The sequence below is a fragment of the Helicoverpa armigera genome, chromosome 12 (assembly GCF_030705265.1).
Source record: "Helicoverpa armigera isolate CAAS_96S chromosome 12, ASM3070526v1, whole genome shotgun sequence".
Lineage (NCBI taxonomy): Eukaryota > Metazoa > Arthropoda > Insecta > Lepidoptera > Noctuidae > Helicoverpa > Helicoverpa armigera.
This window is the reverse complement of record NC_087131.1, coordinates 1125721-1147827: the sequence shown is the minus strand read 5'-3', so window position 1 is coordinate 1147827 and position 22107 is coordinate 1125721. Positions and strand designations below refer to the sequence as shown.

General features: G+C 35.9%; 1 protein-coding gene across 3 annotated transcripts in view; it reads right to left on the bottom strand.

Moving 5' to 3' along the window:
* Positions 1-22107, bottom strand: part of LOC110378578 (fatty-acid amide hydrolase 2-A) — a 33598-nt gene that overhangs the window by 8381 nt on the left and 3110 nt on the right. For 2 of the 3 annotated variants that reach the window (XM_064037353.1, XM_064037355.1), the window contains one exon: positions 1660-1828. In XM_064037353.1, the coding sequence (XP_063893423.1) occupies positions 1660-1827 (168 nt within the window). In that variant the 5' untranslated portion in view covers position 1828. Of the gene's footprint in view, positions 1-1659; positions 1829-17464; positions 17663-22107 lie in introns of those variants that run through there. The other variant, XM_064037354.1, reaches the window with a different exon arrangement.

Genomic DNA, 22107 nt, shown 5'->3' with positions numbered 1-22107 from the left:
TTCGTCAAGCAGAAATCGGATGTGACAGTGTGGCGGTATTATACCTATGTTACGTTAAGGGTTGCCTGTCCACGGAAGTATAGCGAAACCTGTCGTATTGCATAAAATCTGAAAAGATCCCTGGAAAATCAATCCTATTTCTTAAATTCTACGCTTGGCAGCTACGCTCCGCTTCTGTGGACAGGCAGCCTAATAGGTGTGGAACAGGGATTCTGATATACGAGTGCATAGAATTGGCATAGGTAATTGAAGAGATTAGAGATAGACTTAGGATCTTTTTCTGCCAAATTAAATGCCACAATAAAATGTTTCCAATTTTAACATCAGTGTTAAGAAACAGTTACAACAAACAAACTCTTTTTCTAATAAAGTGGAGTAAATGAAGCTTGATTGCATCCATTACGCTTTGTGTGACTGCAGCTTTAAACAACCCCCGGGAATAAAGGTGTACCTTGCCAATTAACGTTTACAGCAATATTTGTTCAAAGTTATTCCAACGTGCGGTCCAATGGTTCTCATTTTATTTGCAATATAAGCATCAAATAAAAGCAATTAACTTGGCAAATAAACACTGGTATCATTGGCTGGGGACAGACTAGCAGATTTTTATATATATAAAGCTAGTAGATATTGCGCATCAAGACCCTTCTGTGTCTCTGTAGCCGTTGTATACATTAAATTGTCTTACTTATGTAGTAGTGGAAATATGTAAGACAGTAGTCGTTACGAGTACACAGGGGATAGAGAAATTTCTGATAACTCTTTCATTCTAAAGGAAGAGATTGCTGACCAAACTTTTGACTGGATTTAGTTTCAACTGGGCGATAACTCAACTTCAGGCGTTTTTTTTTTTGTTTTGTCGTTCTTTTTTCAAGTAGATTGGTAATAGTGTGTTAATGATCGGACGTCATTATCCATTCCCTCATCATAGAGGCGTATCCAGTGACATCACGGCTCGCTGACTGCCCATATAGCACAACTATGTCAAACAACTGATAATTGACAACTGCCACTGCAATTACACGGAATTGCAAAAATAGTGTTGCCATTTTATTTGCGTTTGTCAGGATGTGGCTAGTGTGTCAATTGTCGAGTGGCAATAAAATAGAACGGCTGAATGGCTTTTAATTATACATATAGTGCATTCGTGTTGTAACAAGTTAAAGCTTTACTCTAGGAAAACCTAGTTTGCTAGACTTGAAAACATCTTACCGTGTGGTCAAGACGTGTGGCCTTGCGAAAAACTTAATATTCTGAGTAGCTCTGTGGAATACTTTGATAGTATTTGCATTTGTGTAACTATGAAGCTTTATACTGTGGGATATTACGCTAATATTATAAAGAGGAAAGATTGTTTGACATGAAAAGGCTCCGAAACTACTAGACTAATTAGAAAAATTCTTTCACTGTTGTCAATCTACATTATCTACGGTGAAGAAAGGGGATATTTCTGGGATTTTTATTTGATCCGGGAACGGGAAGAAGTTTCCGCGAGGGTGAAACAGCGGGAAAACAGCTAGCCTCCTATAAGTCTGCTGAAAGCTGAACATAATCACGACTGAATGTTTTTTTCCCCAAAATAACAGCCGGGATTAGCCTTGATAAACTTTGCCTAAAGAAAACATATGTCCTGCGAAATAGAGGGGAACTTGTACGTACTTCGCCATTCCTGATAGCCTCAGCTAACTCGGCAGCGCTCTTCAGCAGCACCGGGTTGGTGACGGGCGGCAGTCGGCGGTGATCCCTGGCGCGGAACCAGAACAGAGGCGCCAGCAGGAAGTTCAGGAGGCGCAGGATTATACCCACGATCTGGACTCCTACCTCCATCCTGAGAAAACAATGTGGTCATTAATCACTTGTGACATATACAGTCGAGTGTTAGTCACAGCCTCCTCTCAAACAGAGAAGGATTGAGCGTTAATACTTAACCACGCTTGCTCAATGCGGGTTAGTGATTTTTATTAGTGTCTTAGTCGCGATGTATATTAATTTAAAGGTACGATACCTTTTTACCTGAGGTTTAGGACGAATTGCACCGACCGTGGTCACGGTTGGACTGTCCACCGTCTTGGACCTTTATATTAATATATCGCTAAAATTTAGTTTTTTTTGGACGTGATTAAAGATGTGGAAACGTCTTATGACGGGGCAACAAAATTAAAAAATATGATGAACCTTATAATATGATGATGATGATGATGTCCTCCTAGCCGATTATCGGCTACGGCGGCTGTTCTCATGTAAGGAGATTAGCCAACTACGCAGGACATATTATAGTGCACGAGCATTTGCGCAGACACAGGTGCACTCCCTATTCCTTCACTCTCATAGCCCGATGGGACGGCAATCCGACACGATCGGAGAGAGATCAGGCGCAGGACCGACATTTACGTGCTCTCCGATGCACGGGTGTATCAATCACCAGCTTCCAGGCTCCGGGCTGCTTTGTGAAAGTCTTCTAAAACCCACAAAGCGATTTCGGCCCGACTCGGGAATCGAACCCGAGACCTCGTGCTCAGCAGCCGCACTTGCGACAGCTAGACCAACGAGGCAGTTAAACCTTATAATATAAAGAATAAAGGACGAAAACAAGGACTCTAATCATTTTGTCTTGCTCAAGTTAGTTGAATTGAAAACCTTTAAAACTCTTTGTCAAGGGGCCAATATACTCAAAAGGTTCAATCTCTATCCTAGAACTTCCTTATTCCTTTTAAGTTGTGATCGGTCATGAACCCACGACATTGTTACAATGCTACTTCTGCTAATAAATAGTGAGCAGTTTATCCTGTCACGCATTGAGGATGTTTCTTCTAAGCACATCTTACTCATGCGTCCATATAAGAAGAACAAATATGTCATTAGCTTATGCATACTTGCAATTTTAATAGCGTAACTTATTGATTGTCATTTTAAGTGTCTGTCCATTTCATTGAGAAGGGTTTTTATTGGAAACAGGGGTAGAAAGATGTCTATAGGTGGATTTAATGGGGAGGTGAGGTAACAAGTGATATTTAATTACAGCATTCCTTGAGGATGACCGGGAAGGCCTCGTTTTTTTTGGGAGAGTCCTACATTCAGCAATTTGGCGATATGAGGGATGATTCCTTGTTGTCAAGTCTAGCCTTCTTTGGCAGATTTTTTTTTTGCTTTAAGTCTTACCTTTAAGAGGTCCTATCATCCTATCAGTTGCTAATTGAAAATATTGTACTTTGGCTTGACTAATATTGATTTTACAACCATTAAAATAATTACGTATGCATGAACATCACAAGTTATTTTCGTAAGCAAATACACTCTTTTGCAAAAAAAGCGGGCACCTATGCGAAATCCTAGTTTTAAGGACTTTACGTGTATTTCAAAGGGTTTTAATGATTATAGTATATTTCTAGCATCAAAAGGGTTAGCCAAGCATGCGTGAGAGTGTATTCTAAATTTGAATTTTGTACAATTGCTAAGAAAATGGTTAAAACCCTGTTTTGGACTAATTGCTGGCAGAAAGTTCGTCGGTGTTTTGAAAAGTTTTTGAAGTGATTTTCAGAAAAATGATAATGCAGTTTTAATTAATGATTAATGTACCTTTTTGTTAGATCAAAACATTTTTGAAAAACTATGCGTATTTGATAAAATTTTCACCTGCTCTAAATGGGCTATACTGATGATTGATGGCAATGTTAAGAGTTTCGGTATTTTAGTGTAAAGCGTTCTATTGTTTAGATATTGTACCCACGTGTTTTAAAATATCGTTTTTTCGTAAATAAACACTATTAAGAGGAGTATCAGTACCTTGAGCTGCGACAAAACCAATTTAAAGTAGGCAGTGCCGGTGACAACTCGTCTCCTACCGGACTTTGACATTTAAAAAATACCAAATTTTCTGATAAATGTTCAAATTAACCACTTGAAAAATGACGAAGAGGTATAAAGCTATCTAAAAAGTCAAATTATTGCCGCGTTGAAGCTCTCGATAACTCCATAGGTATCGGGAAACTAAACGCTGATTTAGCTGAAAGGGAGTCAAGAATTCAAAATTATTGGCCAAACGTATGTCTCTTAAGAAATGAGCAGATAGCCAATTATTGTAATGATTTAAGCAGGAAAGTGCTGTAGATGCCAGGAAATCTCGATGCAGGCAAGTTTATTTAATAAAATGTCCCTGGGATGAAAACACGCTATTTGAACGCTCAGACTCGTAGATCTTCAGAGGTCTACGGAGTTTCCCAAGAGACGAGGTTGGTTAAAAATCAGTGATTACGAGACCTTAAGACCTCGTGCTCACAGTCCATGCGCTATTTTATGTATTTTGTAGAATTTCAAGACTTTAAAAAATGTCAAAGTCTGATAGCAGACGAGTTGTGACCAGTACTGCTTACTTTAAATTGGTTTTGTCGCAGCCCAAAATACTGATACTCCTCTAAATAGTGCTTATTTATAAAAAAGCGATATTTTAAAACACGTGGGTACAATATCTAAACAATAGAACGCTTTACACTAAAATACCGACACTCTTAACATTGCCATCAATCATCAGTATAGCCCATTTAGAGCAGGTGAAAATTTTATCAAATACGCATAGTTTTTCAAAAATGTTTTGATCTAACAAAAAGGTACATTAATCATTAATTAAAACTGCATTATCATTTTTCTGAAAATCACTTCAAAATCTTTTCAAAACACCGACGAACTTTCTGCCAGCAATTAGTCCAAAACAGGGTTTAAAAATTTTCTTAGCAATTGTACAAAATTCAAATTTAGAATACACTCTCACGCATGCTGGAATAACCCTTTTGATGCTAGAAACATACTACAATCATTAAAACCCTTTGAAATACACATAAAGTTCTTAAAACTAGGATTTCGCATAGGTGCCCGCTTTTTTTGCAAAAGAGTTTATTATTCTTAACTCATCTTAGAAGCAATTAGAACTTGTACCTTCAAAAGGTCTAAAACCATTTCTGGCTAATACAATCCTTGTAACAATTCCATAGTGTGATGATGATGAAACTTATAATTTATACGATGCTCCGAATAGATAGCAATTCCCAGTGCGATGCGAATTGTGAATTCGAAATGCAATGTTTGTTTACGTACGAGTTCTCTTCTACAATTTTATTTGTTGTTAACGTTCTTCCATTGTTGACGGATAATGTTTTGACGTTTTTGACATATTTAGCAGTCTTGTCACGGTAGCAGATGATTGTTGAGCAATGTGCGGTGCTACCAAAGAGGTGGGGATCGAAGGCCGAATTTTACGAGTTGAATTGATTGTAATTTTTTGGGAGTGGACAGATTAGATTATTATTCCTTTGATATATTTATAACACAAAAAACAGACGATAGAAAATTGATTTTCCGTCCCAAGATTTGATATAGGATAGTAAAAGGCTTAAATCCGTTCAACGTTGACAAATAGACGAAGGTAAATTGGCAAAACAATATGTAGATAACACCTAATCATGTTTTGTTGATAGGAATGAGTGTGAGAAAATAAGCAAATCTTGTAGCTGTAGGATCTTTAAGCATTGTAACAGATGCTATTCAAATAGGTACACATTACAAGGTACTTTATATTCGTATTCCAATATGTGACTAACATACTGCAGTTCTGAATGCCCAACATAAGGATAAGCTCAGTGACACTCATAAATCAGTACACACTGCTTCAATGGAAGGACATTTCCCGCTTTGTCGAGAGATTATTTACGAAGTGTAACGTACAGTTTGCCAAGAGAGTATCCATATTCATCATTTGTTGCATATCGTACGTTCAATGTTTGGGAAGCAAACGCTCGTACAGTTTCTGCTAAGAGTCGTGTTGTAAAAACAATCTGTTCTCTATGTGTTTAAGATAATTCCTAGATGTAGTTTTAGTCTTTGCTGAAATTATCAAAAGCTATTATTAGGTCTTTTCTTTAATGGTTCCTGGCTGCGGTTTTTCTGCTTCCCATGGGAGCTACTTCACGCACCAGGATAAAAAGTAACCTGAGATTAGAACGTTCCAGCACTACAACTCTTTAGCTTTATAACTGTAGATTTTGTCTAGACAAAATAAACTCCATAAAAGAGACCACTCCTCCAATCGTTCTAAAGAGCACAATAGCAATAAAACTCAATACAGTTGCCAACAATTGATGTGCAACTGATATAGCCTTGACAATAACAAATATTGGCCAAGTCAAGTTCACAGTCGAACCAACAGTTACATCACGAGACATTCGTTGCTTATTACCTGAAGGTGTGTTTATCTTTACAATTTGGATGTTCTGCTAATTTTAGTTCGAATAAGAAGATCCTTCGATTATTTTTATGTAGAAGTTATTTATAAATTGATATTATTATCTTTTGGAATTCGACGTCCTATGAAAATAAGGTCGTTTTCGAATAACACCGGATCTTTATTTATCAATTTTGTAAACAAGCTATAATTAGTATCTAAAGACATATCTTCCCCATTTTTTGTGGTCATGTCGTGATTAATTTCAAAATGTATCCTTTACAAAAGTAAGTTAAGAGTTTCACGTGAAAACTACTAGACCTCGAACATGACAACCAGACGAAGGCTATTTTATGTCCAATTTGTAGTAATGTCTGAACTATTCCTGGCCCAAACCACCTCACCTCGCCATAATCTTCATGTTATTGAATGAAGTCACGGAAGGCTTTTGTGTAGACTTTATGAATGGTAAGATGTGTATCTACTAAATTATTGCGACACGTTTCCATTAGTACATAGATCATTTCTTAGTACTCTCTTATTATGCATAAGTATGTTTTAGTAAGAATTTTGATGATGAAGTCGAATGACTCGAGCCATCCTCGATTTTATTTCATCACTCACACCATCAAAAAGAGAGAACTAAAGTACACGACTGAAAGCTTGACTAGCCCTCAAAGATTTGGAAGCAGTTTGGCTGTGGCCAGTATTTGCTGACTCAGTCTAGAGTAGGTAGCTAGACTTTGCTCAGTTTTCAATCTCACGGGAGTGGTTTAAATACGGGGGTTAAACTACCCAGGACTATGGACCAGGACTTTCTACAACAAAATGTATACGAAAACATTTCGATTCCACTAACTTATATTATGAAAATTCAAGTCAAATTCAAACTTGGCTGCAAATCTATGGACGTACATTTTTTATCAAAGACAGCCCTTAAAAAGGCCCACCCTTCACCGCTTACTATGTGCTTTTGTTGGAAAGAAGTAGTGGCACAACAAACTCCCCAGCAACTAGTGAAATGAACCTCCACTTCAAAGCACAACTGAACTAAATATTCGACGACACAACTGACATAATTAATGCAACAACATAACAGCCGCAATGGCTGAACAATGCGGCACGTAGAAGCCTTGTGTACAAACACCATACTGGACATGGGACCGCTATAGAAGCCGGTGAAGTCAATACCCAGGGAGCTATTGTGCGTGTGGCAGGTACACGACCGAATTGCACATCTATCATGGATGTTAGGCAAGCTAGATATGAAGTCAGTAGTTAAAAAATCATTAATGTTATCATCGCCTTGGATCTTCTAGAAATGGAAAATTTATTTATAATTGACGTAAGCGTTAGATTAATACCTACATTTAAAAAATCTCACGACCAGACAGTACATGCGTACTTATCTCAGAGAATAGTTTTAATTTTATTCGCTACATGTTATTGATTTAAGTAATAATGTTATTCGCCTTTATTATAATAATGATGACACTCTGATTTTAATTCAAATATATTCTACTATATTTAGTAAATGTACATAGATTACCTTAGGAATGAATTAGGTATAAATAGTCAAATAATTGAGGAAGTGACTTTTATTTTGATCAATATTTATGACTTTTATCGATATGGCGACGATGCAAAACAGTGTTCTTTAAAATTATTCATCTATAAAACCAGAATTTCTGCAGAAACGTTAAGGGTCCACAGAATCGAAGATGAAAATCAAGCTTTAGAAATGATTTTAGTAGTAACTTACAAAGTGGAAAATAATAATAACTTAAGCAGAAGCTGCCTCGACAGAAATAGACAGGTAATAACTTCCAATAAGAACTTCAATAATTGAGAAAATATCACAGTGGAAACTAAAAACAAGATATTGCTACTATTTATAAAACGTCTCACGAAGGAAATATCTCTCGCAATAAACTGGAGCTGTAAAGAACAAATTAGCTAGAAGATTAAACCTTACCTTACACCTTTTTATTGTGTCACTGATTAGACGAACAAGCAACGTACTCAGAGAAAGGACGACCATTGATCACCCACACGCTTGGTCGTAGGTAGTGATCATAGATTTAGGTGGAATGTCACACATTACCGATTGATACCCATCTATGTCCTTTCACCTACTCTTTGTGTTCCAATATCACGGTACTTCCGACCAATAAGTTCGGCAACCCTAAATGTTAAACATCGAATTGCAAATCCAAGGTTGTCGGCGACCTCACTAGCACAAGTAACGTACGTGATGCTTACCTATAATGGCGTTATTACCCTAGATTGAATAGTTTACGGCAGTAGTTCCAACGCTTTGGCACTGGGTGATAGAATCTTGAGGGAGACAAGAGAGCATTGTGTGACTGAAATGCGGGTCGGAACTGGCGTTTTGGACGAAGTAGATAGAGAGAGCAAAATAAGGGTGCTTACAAAAATCATTCTCGTTGCTATGCCACATTAGGTCTCTTTAAATGGTTAGTAAGCTATTTTGAATTCAGTGATAATAAAAGACAAGACGTTTTGATTCAAGACGTGTTATGAATTAACAATGTAGTCTTATCGATTGTCAATCTTTCATGTGCTAGTTTTATTGATATTTGTTGTAAGGCATTCTACCAAAATCAGGTTGCAGTCTGACAACAACCGACTTCATTTGTAATCTGCGATCTCGTTTGATAGGCCTGCAACAGTGAGATATCCCTTTGGTTTGGAGCTGAGCGTCAATTACTTTGCAAAGTGTCTCCGGTCCTAATAGAAAGATTGGCAAAGGCTAACAATAGGTTCTATATTGTGTGAGAAATGTTCAGAGCATTATAAAGATATGGTAAGCGAAGAGTAACCTACAATGGATACTAATAATATGAGAGGATATAACATTTTCTTTTCATGAGGAGATTCAATTTATGTGGTCGTTAAAAAGTTTTTGTTGCAGATAATTTAATTTATGTAAGCTAATTTAAGTCAAGATATTAGAATTTTAAAACCTCATCGTTATTTCCTATTTAAAAAAAAAAACAAAATTCTTTAAACATGCAGCTTAAAAAAAAACTGCGTGCGGAACGTGAATAAAGTCAAAATTTTGGCAATCTATTGCGTTGGCCTCTCTAAACCAGATTGGGATCGGTTTCCAGTCTGACTAGATAAGCGGAATATCAATGCTTTTCCTTATTTTTCGAAAAAGTCACGCGACTTTAGTACACGTGAGGATCTAATTAACACGTGCGTCCTTGAATTTGCTGTTGTTCATAGAGACATCCCATTTTTTGAAGATTTTACCGTCTATAAGCCAATGATGCCTATTTAATAACGTACGGGGCGCAAAGCGTGGTGAAATGAGAGGCGCGGTTTGTGTGTGCCCTGAAATGTTTTTAATACACTATGATTAAGGGCTTTACTACAAAATGCATTTTGGCCATAATACTGGCGTTTCTCTAGATTTTTTTTTTAACTTTGTGGCCCCCATTAAAAAGGTTTGCCTACCACTGGTCTAGGCGTTATTTTTTCGACTTCAGGTCCAGTAAAGCAACAAGTGTGATCGATACGATGTCGTCAACCCTCCGTGTGGCAGACAGCCATGTTTACTTCGCAGGGCATTCGCCTCTCAAGTTGTTTGATGAAAAATGGAGCCAGAAGTGTATTAAAACTGTCAAAGGCCGCGCCGTGTTGGGCTTTCAGGGGTTTTCTGCCAAAACACGTTTTTCGAGTTTGATTTAGAGGGCTGTGAGGGAAGAGACAAAAATGTTTCGTTTCGGATACGGTTTGCTATTTCTATATTGGACCTCTCAAGTTTTGGGCAAAGTATTTTGTTTGCTTTGGTTTCGAAATTCTGATTTGATTTCTGAACCCATTTAAATGAGATGCATCGACAGTGTATATAGCTTGAGAAATTGGTTCCTTTTTATCCGAGTGCGCGAATAAGACCACACAGGCAGGGCGTAGAGAAAACTGCAACGGAAGATAGTTCTTTACAAAACATGGCCAACATTTTATCCCCAAAGATGTTTACAGATGTTTAAAGATGTGTATTCAAATAAATGTAAACGACGTTAATTAAGTGAATGATAAAGCCAGTCTAACTGTCGTAGGTAGCATTAAGCTCCTAAAGCTGGAATACGGCCAAAGAATATAATCTGTGTCCATCAGGGAAAGGTCATCGCGGATGTTTCAGGTCACTGACGGACGGCTTGAGCGAAAGGCATTACTGTCGACGCCTGTAACGAACCCTCGGATATCGAAGAATAATTGGATTTAGAAACTTTTTTCAACAAGCCTATGTTCGTGGAAGCGGGTTTGTGTAAGCGGAATAGTTTTTGTAAAATTTTTGTATTGGGAATTTGTTTTTATATGAAACAAAACTCTCAACGCTTGAGCTAGATGCAGTCATTTTGTGTAAACTATTCGATAGTGCTCAACGTTTTTATCGATGCTCGATTATATAGCAATACATATCATGTTTGTTTTGCCAAACTCATCTGAAATATTAGTGAATTCACGATAAAGTGCTGGATTGAGCGACTTAATCGGTTTAATTTTATTAAAGCTCAGTCACAGATATTCATTACAATATAGTCTAGTAACACGAACGTGAACATCATGATTATACTTTCCACTCCAAACATAAATTAACTCAAAAAGAAAACCAAGCCTTTTCCAACTGGTTCTGCAAAATCTAGACTGGGCTGATGAAATGGAAACAAACAAGCCACTATCAGCAAAATAACTGCATCAAGAAACTGTAAATCAACTGCTTATTGTCCCAACTAAAATGCAACACTTTCACCATGTAAATAAGGTTGAAAATTGCTTGTGGCGTATGATAGAATAACTTCTATCTGGAATAATTAGGGGAGCGGCAGACCGTGTTATCTTAAAAACGTTAACGATGTGTATTTAGCAGGAAACCTACCCTTTAGAAAGGTGTGATACGTAGGTGTACTCTTTAGAAGAATTAACTTTGATCACGATATGACTGGTTTTTCAGTTTGGTAAGCAATGAAAGCGGATTACGTTACGCACTTACTTTGTTTAAATATTAATTAGTACTTGATTTTATTGAAATCAATTCAGTTAGTGTTCTATCGCACAAAGAGAACTTTATACACTACTTAATAACAATTAAATATGTAAATAACCTGAATTGCTAAATAACAAAAATAAATCTTTAAATAGGTACAGAAATTGCACGAAGAACATTATAAGAACTTAACAGACCTTTTGTTGGAGATAGGAAATCAGAATGGCCTAATTATGATTATATGGGGAGTCTGTTGTGTTCCAAAGTCGCGGTTACTAATCTAAGCTATATTACTTATTCTGTTATATATTGAAGCACATATATTCCTACTAGATCGTGTAACGCCTAAAACCTGTCAAGCTTTAGAGGGAATCTGAAAACTGCAGGTAAGCCCGATATTGATTCACTTTGGAGCCGTAGCCACGTCAAACATGTTGCTGACAGGCCTTCAGATTCAATTTCTTTGGTACAGGTGCCGCGAAAAATGCCTGAAAATGTCTATTTTCCGGCCTAAATTATCGTATAACTTAGGGCCAGCTTCTGAACACCTTTTTTGACGTTTATGTATTTAATTTCGATGAGAAGTAAAAATAGGACCCCATGAAAAATAAAACATGGTTTTAAAACATGGTCTGTTAAAACACGCAGGTTCCCAAGACGGCCAAAAATCTAATTTTATGTATGGAAGACCCCTAAAATATTCAAGTTATTCGAGTTTTCTTCAATGATTGTTTTAGTGGCAACCGAAATACATAATTATGAAAATTTTGTCGCGCTATCACGGTTCATGAGATACAGCCTGGTGGAGTCTTAGTATTAGGGTCCCGCGTTCTACCCTTTGAGTACGGAACCCTAAAAATGAGGTAGGTAAGTATATTCTGTCCTCGAAATATATTGATTTCATTAACATTAGCAAAAGTAAATTATAGATTAATGTAGGTGACTTTCCTCACCGCAATCTAAATACTTAATGGAAATCGATTCAGCAAAGTGAAGGGTGCAAAATGCTTTGACAAGGAAATGGCAGGTTGATAAGTTTGCATGACTGAAATAATTATTAAACTTACTTTTAAGAATATCAACAAAATATTGACAGATCAGGGCAGAACCAAATATTGTTAATATTTCAGTTTTTGCGTTTAGATAACTTTTGTGATAGGCAAATTGTGAAATATGTATGATTATTTTTCCGACCCAAATATCGACCAATAGAATTGCACCATTCGACGTCACGTGGTACAACCTACATGGTATTATACTGAAAATTTTTTGAATATTTTCTCTGGTCGTTGCTACGTCAAACTGACAGGTTGTGGCCGACATTTGGGACGGAAAAATAATCTCCCGAATACCACACGAGCTTCATAATTATCTGGCATTTCCCTCAAGGTTCCCTGCAAACAAATAAAGTCGTCAAGTTTTCAGGAAAATCACTCGCGCTTCGCGCTCGTTATTTTTTAACCTGAAAAACTTGACTCCTTCATTTGTTTGCAACGAACCTATCGGAAAATACCCGATAATTTTGAAGCTCTTGTGGTATTATAAGTGATTAATAGACTGTTTACTTGGGGTAGTGTTTCTGCTGAAAGCTGGACACACTATCACTCACTCTCACTTCATTTATTTATGCCATTGTTATATAAACAGCTACAAGAATGCATTCCAGGGTCTGACACATTCGTTTAGAATGGCGGACGGGGGCAAAGAAAAGTTCTTATACATATTTTGTTCCAAGATTCACTGTCTTCTAAAATCTAAAATAACAATTCATCACCATTCTTCCTAATTTAATCCAGAAAGATATTATTTCTGTGTATTTTATTTTTTATTCTTAAAATAATAAACCATGACGGATTTGGGGCCACAAACTAAGAAAATTGCGTTTTTGGTGATAAAAAGTGTCTTCTGCCCTGATTTTGGTACCTACTAAAAGATAAATATGTACAAATAAAATCCGAGTATTATGTTAGGTATAATTTTCTTTTCAATAGGTACCTAGAATTGTTGTACTAAAAACACCCATCAAAAATAAAATGAAACATAAATTCACTACAAAGTCCTGAAGTTATTATTATTCAGTGTCCAAACCATACATTTGAATGCGTGATACAAAAATCTCGTTAAAATAGCAACGAACTCATAAAAATAATTAAACAACATATGAAATATTTTCGCCAAATGAATCCTAAAAATGTGACGTCACAGTTAGCATGCTAAATTGCGTGTGTAAGTTAGGGAAAAGAATATGTAATTAATTACCTAATTCAATTAAAGATTGTTTGAATTCCAGGCACAATCGAAATTATTCGCATTTTTAATGTGTATTCGATAATAATAGTCTACATATTTTAATTAATGTAATCGGTCAGAAAAGGTGCTCGTGGCTAAGTATGTTGTCCACGCGGTTAGAGTTAGACCGATAATAAAGTTAAGCATCGCTTGGCGCAGTCGGTCCGGGGATGGGTGTGCATCTATGTGATTTAGTCTATGGGTCCCGGTTGTCGTTTGAACATCTTTCACAATCGTAAGGGGAAGTCAGTCTGACTAGCTGTCTTACCGCAAGAGTATCGGCTTGCTCGGGTAACTGTGTTGAGGTACTTTTGTGTAAAATACTGGTACTTTCTCTACTGCATCTAGTTAAACTGGAACCGACACCAACATAGGCTTAAAAGTATCTTATAGATATCTACAGCAACCGCGCAGGTTTATATTCAGTTTTTTTTTCAATACATAATAGTTTTTGAATCAATATTGCCAAAATACTGGTAGTGATTAATAAAAAAAAAACCGGCCAAGTGCGAGTCGGACTCGTGCACGAAGGGTTCCGTAAATTACAGTTAAATCAACCTATCTCAAAAACTATAAGAGATACTTTGATCAAACCAAAAATCGTTGAAAGAGTTAATTAGCATGCATCACCTCTATTTTTTTTAGAATTTTATACCCCGTAGTTATAAAAATAGAGGGGGGGGGACATACTTTTTACGACTTTGAGAGCTGATATCTCAAAAACCGTTCACTTTAAGAAAAATGTTTTTTAGAAAACTTTATATCATTTTAAAAGACCTTTCCATTGATACCCTATGTACATCGAAAAAAAATTTCATCCCTCAGTTACATGTATGGGGGGCCCCACCCCCAATTCTTTTTTTTACTATTTAGTGTCATATTTTTGTAGCGGTTCATACAACACATATTCCCATCAAATTTCATCACTGTAGTACTTATAGTTTCCGAGTAAATCGGCTGTGACAGACGGACAGACGGACAGACGGACAGACGGACAGACGGACATGACGAAACTATAAGGGTTCCGTTTTTGCCATTTTGGCTACGGAACCCTAAAAAACGAAAACCCACAGTTTGACATTCCTATTAAGTATATTTTGTAGTCTTTTTCCTCTTCTAAAATCCGATAAAAATTTTGAATAATAATAAGTTGTCATAACGAGTTCTTCCGTCTTTCGGAAGGCACGATAAATTGTAGATCCTGGCCGTCATTTGAACATCTCTGGTAGTCGTTGGTTAGTTAGAAGCCAGTAAATCTGACAACCAGTCTTACCTAGGGGTTAGGTTACCCAGGTAACTGGGTTGAGGAGGTCAGATAGATGTAAAACTTTGGTGCTCAGCTGATAATAATGATGAATAATAATAACTAAAAACTCAATCTTAATAATAAGGTTTGTCTTGCAACTACATAGCTATACCAACTTTATATCATTTGAATCTAAATATGATGAAAAAAATAACAAAAAATCTAACGTTAATTCCCCATGGGGATAAAGGGGACATTTGTAACACAACTGTCCAATTTGTGAAAAAGTTGAAATGGACAAATGTTTTGCTTATGTGAAAGTTATCAAAGCCAAGTATAATAACCTTTTATTATACACGTTATTCAATTAACATTGATAAAAATAAGGGTCATATTGTTGTACCCTTTTAATCAGCAGGTATGCATTTTTTTATAAAATGTTATTACTTAGTAAAAGTAAACAAAAGAGAAGATAAATAAGTAAATTGAGAATATTCTAGCTAGAGCAAACATTATACATATAGACAATATTATATAAAAATAGAAGATATACTTAACTACTTGATCGCCAGATTGCGTTAATGAGAAACTCTGATTTAAGATTTTACCAAGACAGTGGTTGGTTGCAAATGCCAAAATAATTGGTATACCTAAGTTAATTATTTTTGAAATTGATATAACTTTTAGGTAAATACGTAGGTATATTTAAGTGCTTAGATTCACGGTAACGTTCGACTATGCAACATTTCGGTTTGAATTAATTACATAAATTGATTATAAAATTAGCTTGAACACTGAATAAAATACATAACAATATCCACCGCGTATAGGTTTCCACAATTTCGTGTTAGGTTACTCTTTATTCATACGCACAAGCATAAATTCACAGTAGCAAAATTCAAAAAACAAAAACTCAATACAATGAATAAAATCCTGTGCCAACGTAGCTTTTTATTTTCATTTTGTCGAACTCGGTATGAAATATATTGCAAATTGGAATTGCAATTGAACCTAACTATAGATGCAATGTCCGGTAGGTACATGGACATAGACCTTTACGTTATCAGTCAATTGATAAAGCTTTGCTCATAATAAACGTCTGTCTCATACGTATTTTAAGCGAATGTAAACAAAATTTAAATGCTGCTCACATACTTTAATTGACTATGAATAAAATTATAATATCGATTCATGCAGACAATACAGGAAAACATAGGTCAAAATGTCTCTAATGTCTTGTAAAACGTGATATATTTTGTTATCATTTTTTTTTTTTTTCGAGTCTTATAAATCGCGATGAGGATAAAGCAAATCTTCAAAGATTTATTACACTCTTATAAGTGGCAAATATTTTGTCATAAAATAATCTAAATACAATCGAATAAATGGCATAAGAATCAATAGAATTGGAATGTCTTTGTAGGTACAGACTTATGAATGCTTAGAAGAATATTTTCGTAATTCGGCGTCAGTATTTCCATCATCCTGTATTGTCGTACAGGGGCAAAGAAATAATTTCATTGTTCCCAGACCTTTGTAATCTGTGAATATTGATGATGATAATAAAGGGAATAAATTCCTTATTAATAAACACGAATGGGTATTACGGAAAAAGTAAACGTAACACGAGGAAATAATAACTTCCACACTTGGTGAAACTAGTGGAATAATTACTGCTCTCTTTATAGGCTGGGTTTAATATTTTTAATTAACAAAATCAATAAATTAACCAGATAATATTTATATAGCCTAGCAATAAAAAAATTAGTAATCAAATTTAAATCTTAACAAAATGTTAAAAAGAATGTAGCATTTTATACTGCCAAGTAGACACACCAATCCATACTTGATGATAATTATTAATTAAAAGTATTATTTAATCTTAAATGCATACAGGCTAGCTTCGCCATTTTGGACGGAAGAAATATGAATATGTCATCTAAATAATAATCAGGCAATCTAATTTACCTAGTAAGATAACATTTTGTAAATGTCATATATTAATCTCGGTAACTGATTTGATTATTACATAAAATCATGATAAACAAATCATTTTATCAACTTAATCAATTTTATTAGTGCATTGTATTTAAGTGCAGACACGTTTCTGCAAAAAAAATATAGCCATATCATTCTGAGAGGAGTTCGGATCAAAAAGTTTATTTTGCCGACTTCACTCAAACCACTAACAATAAGTTACATATTGACAACTTCTGCAGATCACTTCACACAATTGGACACTAGGACTATGTAGCAATATCCATTGAGCCCGGTTATTCCTCTCATATCAGACATTATACCCGGATGCATTCTAGGATACCTACTGCCCGGATCTCGGAAGCAGCAAATCTCATTGATTTATTAACCGAAACCACAGAGATATCCTGAACTGGGTATACCGGGAATATACCATACAGATATTGGATAAAATGGTATCTATAAGCTTTTAATCACCTGTGTAGGGAATTCAACCTTCTCGTTCAGGGTTTAAGATATATTTCAGATACTTATTGGAGTAGTGCTTAATCAATTAATTAACACGCCTGTCGTCAGTGTTCCGTTAAAGTACAAATAATGGAAGAGAAATACAATTAAAATTAAAATTAAGGGTGAACCTGGGAAAAGTGACATACACATAATATATTGTAATTGTATTAATAGGTATTTGTTTTTATAAATAAAAAAAATGTTTCGAACTTACTTGATTAAAAAAAAACTTAAATCACCTCACAAAAAATTCAAAATGCGAACACCACAATTTCAATTACAGTACAGGAGTGAAAGTCCAATAAATATTGTTTACGTGGTTATAAATCCTGGGAAAGCGCGGGAATGCGCACGCAGGCAGTCGCGGGCTACCGGCGCGCTCGCTCGACCACGACTAACGCAGCGTCAGAAACAAATTGAAACTGATTGGAAAACTCGGGGGAAATGCTCGCCTGCCAGCAACAAGATTGAAAACTATTATATTTCTTATTGCAGTAAACTTTTTTTTTTATATAGAACAATCTAATTATTTATTCACAAAATATTTACATTAATTGAAAATAAAATAAACTTATATATATATACAACTTAAAACTAATACAGGGCATCAAAAAATTGCTCCTCATCGCTGTCACTGGGTAATGTACCAGTAAACTATTTTGATTGAGTTGTTTGGTATTTCAGTCATTGTTTGTTCTGTTCAGCTATTATCATGGTCACTCATCTACATGAGTGGTATAAAGTAGTTTGTTCTTCTGTCAAATGTAGGGATAACTGATTCATGGAATGTCTTTTTTTACGAGTAGGTTGAGAAAGAATAATAATTGTTGATTTGAAAATGTCCAAACAAAAAAGAATCTAAGGTGTACACTGTACAGGTTCTAGGGGCCATATTCCTTATGCACAAAAAATATTTTCAGCTTCAAAACACCACCATCACTTCAAGATATTACGATTTAACTTTTGAAAGCATTTTCATAACACCACAAGCAAAAATGTAACCCAACCTGGCTCAGTCATTTTTCTTCAAAACTCAAGAGGATCAATATTGACTTGATCTCATACGCAGTTATGACACAATAACTAACAGTTTGACTACAATTTTATTATTTGCTCGTTTCATTAACTGGCTAATGTTCGTAATACGGATACACTCGTAAAGTTTCCGCGAAACCTTTGCTTGTTTATCGTCGAAGGCGTTTTAGTACTTTCGAGCCTTTTATTTTCTTCCACATTTATGAAAGAAAGTAGTATTGCCTCGTGTAGTATGATAAAACAGATACATAATCTCTTATGTTAATCTATCTTTAGGACACTTCAGTTTTGACGATTATCAAGGTAAAGATTTATTCGGAAAGTCTGACTTTGTCATTGTAATGAGTTGATAGGAGCTACATTTTTGAGTCAGGTACCGAGTACTCATCATTATACTTCAGCATAGAAAGGTACACTAATCACCCTCTGAGCTAACAAGTTTACGCCAGCTAGTGATCTTCTTTAGAATACATTAAATCTCACACCTTAATACCTCCTCGCAGCTTGATGAGCTCAAGAACTATTTCCAAGCTAAGAATGTCATTATTAAGACCCTATATGGGGACCTTAACTAGATCAAGAACTACGTTTAAACATCATTACGGAAATACCAGATTTTTGGAATTCAATATACTATTAGAAATGAAATGTTTGCCCGTAAAGGATGATGTGCGCAATTTAGTATCAACTAGCTTTTCGCCCGCGGCTTCGCCCGCGTGGAATTCGGTTATATTGCGGTATAAATCACAACTATAAGAAAACTTCTCATTCCCACGGAAAAATCTAAGAAGCGCGATGTAACGCTGGATACGATTAGTTGTTAAACCAAAACTGAATGGTACACTATATTATACGTTTTCCCTTGCATTGCAAGTAAATGACATGGTCCCACAATTGTTACCCGAGCAAAAAACTGTAGCAGCGGTGAGGGAGTGTCAGACTCTTACTGACTAAAATCGTCGTGTTCCGTCCTAGGCCTTTTATATATATACCAGGGCCGCGGTATCTCTTTCGAACAACCCGCAGCCCCGGCTGGCAGTGGCCCTACTGGGCCCCACTGATTTCAAAACACCTTAAGACTAATTCGCGGCGAACCTTAACACCGCGATACAGAAAAGCACAACGCCATCTATCGAGCTATCGGGAAGCTCGCGATTGAACAATGAGCTACAGGTTAAAGCGCGAGATATCATTGCACTTCTTACGTATCTTAAAAAAACAACGTCACCACGTTTTAAAAAGCTATCATTCCACTTCTTACGTATTTTAAAAACACATCGTTACCACGTTTTAAAAACACCCAGCGCCATCTATCGCATACCTCAAGAACTAAATAACTTAACTAATACTTATACCAATTAGTAATTCGTTGAATTATAGTTATTTCAGGATAAGTAGATGTAAAAAAAACAGTTAAGACGATAAAACAAATTGAACGCATCCCTCGGGAATTCCTCATTTTCGAGGATTCATTATCGTATCATTTAGCTTCTAAATTTATATGTTCATATTCGTTTGCAATATATAAGTAGATGTAAAAAAAAACAGTTTAGACGACTAAACAAATTGTACATCATCCCTCGGGAATTCCTCATTTTCGGGGATTCATTATCGTATCATTTAGCTTCTAAATTTACATGTTTATATTCGTTTGCAATATATTACCTTGTTTTAAACGACACACAGCGCCATCTACAATCCATCCATAAAGCTAACAATATTTTTGTTTTCCCTCGGGAATATCTATTTTTTTCGGGATAAAAAGTACCCTATTATTTAATCCGGACTTCTAACTATACGTCTGCAAAATTTCAAAGCAATCGGGTCAGTAGTTACGGCGTGAAAGCGGAACAAACAAACAAACAAACTCACTTTCCGATATATAATATTAGTAAGGATTAGTAAGGATTTTATGGACAATCTCGAATTTTCCATGACGGAAATAGAATTGTAATTTAGCAATAAAGAAGCGACAGGCAGTTTAACATTTATAGCTGCCTCAATTGCAATGACGATCAATTGTAATGATGGGACTTACTAGAACAATTTCATGAAGTTAGAAACGTTGATAATATCAATATGTCGAACTTTTTCATTCTTCAGATATACAAGGGAGTTCCAATATTGGAATTAAATCAACTGTAGCTGGGTTTGGTAACCAAAAAAGCATATTTACACAAGAAAATCTTGCAACGATCGCGGTAGCGGGAAAAAATTCAATTCTCGCAGAAAAAAATGTATTGGATCGGCACACCCAAACATTTTTTCTATTGAACCATCGAACATGTTCGAAATTTTTGTTTGAACAGCAAAATTTTCTACATAGAGAAGTGAATGGGTGTATACTTAACATTTACTTATCAAAAAGGAATGAGGTACCCCATTATTTGTCTCCAAAAATTGTCTTTCCAACCAATATAATAAAGAACTGGATATTTCCCCAAATTGAACAGCAATACCTACATCTTGGGACAAGTTTTAGAAGCGTATGCATTTTAGATGCACTTCGCTCGAGTTTGCCAAATTGTGCAACAACTCGGTCTGGGCAATTGAGTAATGCTTTGCGAAGAAAATTATAGATATTTGCTTTGAAAACTAGAAATATGGTGTAGTAATGACAATTAAAGTGGTGTTTTTGCACCAGCTGGTAGCATGTTATTAAAATAGTTATGTTTAATGAGAAATCTGCGGTTGGTTGCGACAAAGATATCCTAGCTACTAAACATATATAGGTAGTAAAAACTTAAAAGTAGCCTAAGTATTTTACTCTTTGAAAATATATCTACGTTTTACCTCCAGAATCACATTATGAGAATACACGTTCACCAATAAACATAAGACACTAGCAATAAAAGAAACCAATTTTCCGACCAAAACCTAAAGGTCACAGACCGCTTGTCCCATCTCTCCCCTAACTGCACAGTGATAAGATTTAATCCGTCTACGGCCTTTATGAGTGCAATGTACCACGACAGGGGAATGTCCTAGCACCTGGAACCCAGACATCTAAGAGTAAGAAGGTAGGGGAGAATAGGGGTGCAAGATACAAACACAAACATCTGTTTTAATGGTTCTTTTGACATTTACTTGACATTTTTGGACTGGGGGATTCTTGGTTTTGGTATGTTTGTTTGGTAAAGTAAATGAGAGGGCTGCTTTGTGGCTGAAAAGCAAATGGATACTGGAATAATTTAGAAGAGGTTCATACCTATAAGTACTGTGTAAGTTCATGAAACGCAGGAAAACTGAGGCATATAATGACTCAGTAAGACTTCCCAATAACCCTGTTCATTTACGATTACTCGAATCGTAAGTTAACTGTGTTCAGCAACATTAAGAAAACACGTACTAAAACCACCTACAAATCATAACATTCAGAGAAATACCGAAATTGTTACATCTACATCTACATTGCATTTTGCCCTACATTTTGCTCTCAATTCGGTTTGCTCTGTTCTAAATGTAAATGTCAAAGTTTACCGTGACTGATCGGAACTGACGTCAGCAGAAATAAGGGTTGCTACAAACAAGTACATACTCCATTTGTTCTCGAATTTCGACTGCAAGCTGATGGATGGCAGTTTGGGGATAGCCTAAGGTGCATATAGGGATGAAGATAATTTGTTTTTTGACTGCACATATTTGGTAGTGATTAGTAACATCGTCTGATGTGCTACGTGTCGCAGATTCAATGCCCGCGACGAACGAACCGAACCAGGAAAACCCCTCTTAAAAATAAATATATCTACAGATGCAATTAAGTAATCTGTGATAAGGAACCCAAATGAAGTCATCATTATCTGCTTGTATTTTTAACACTAG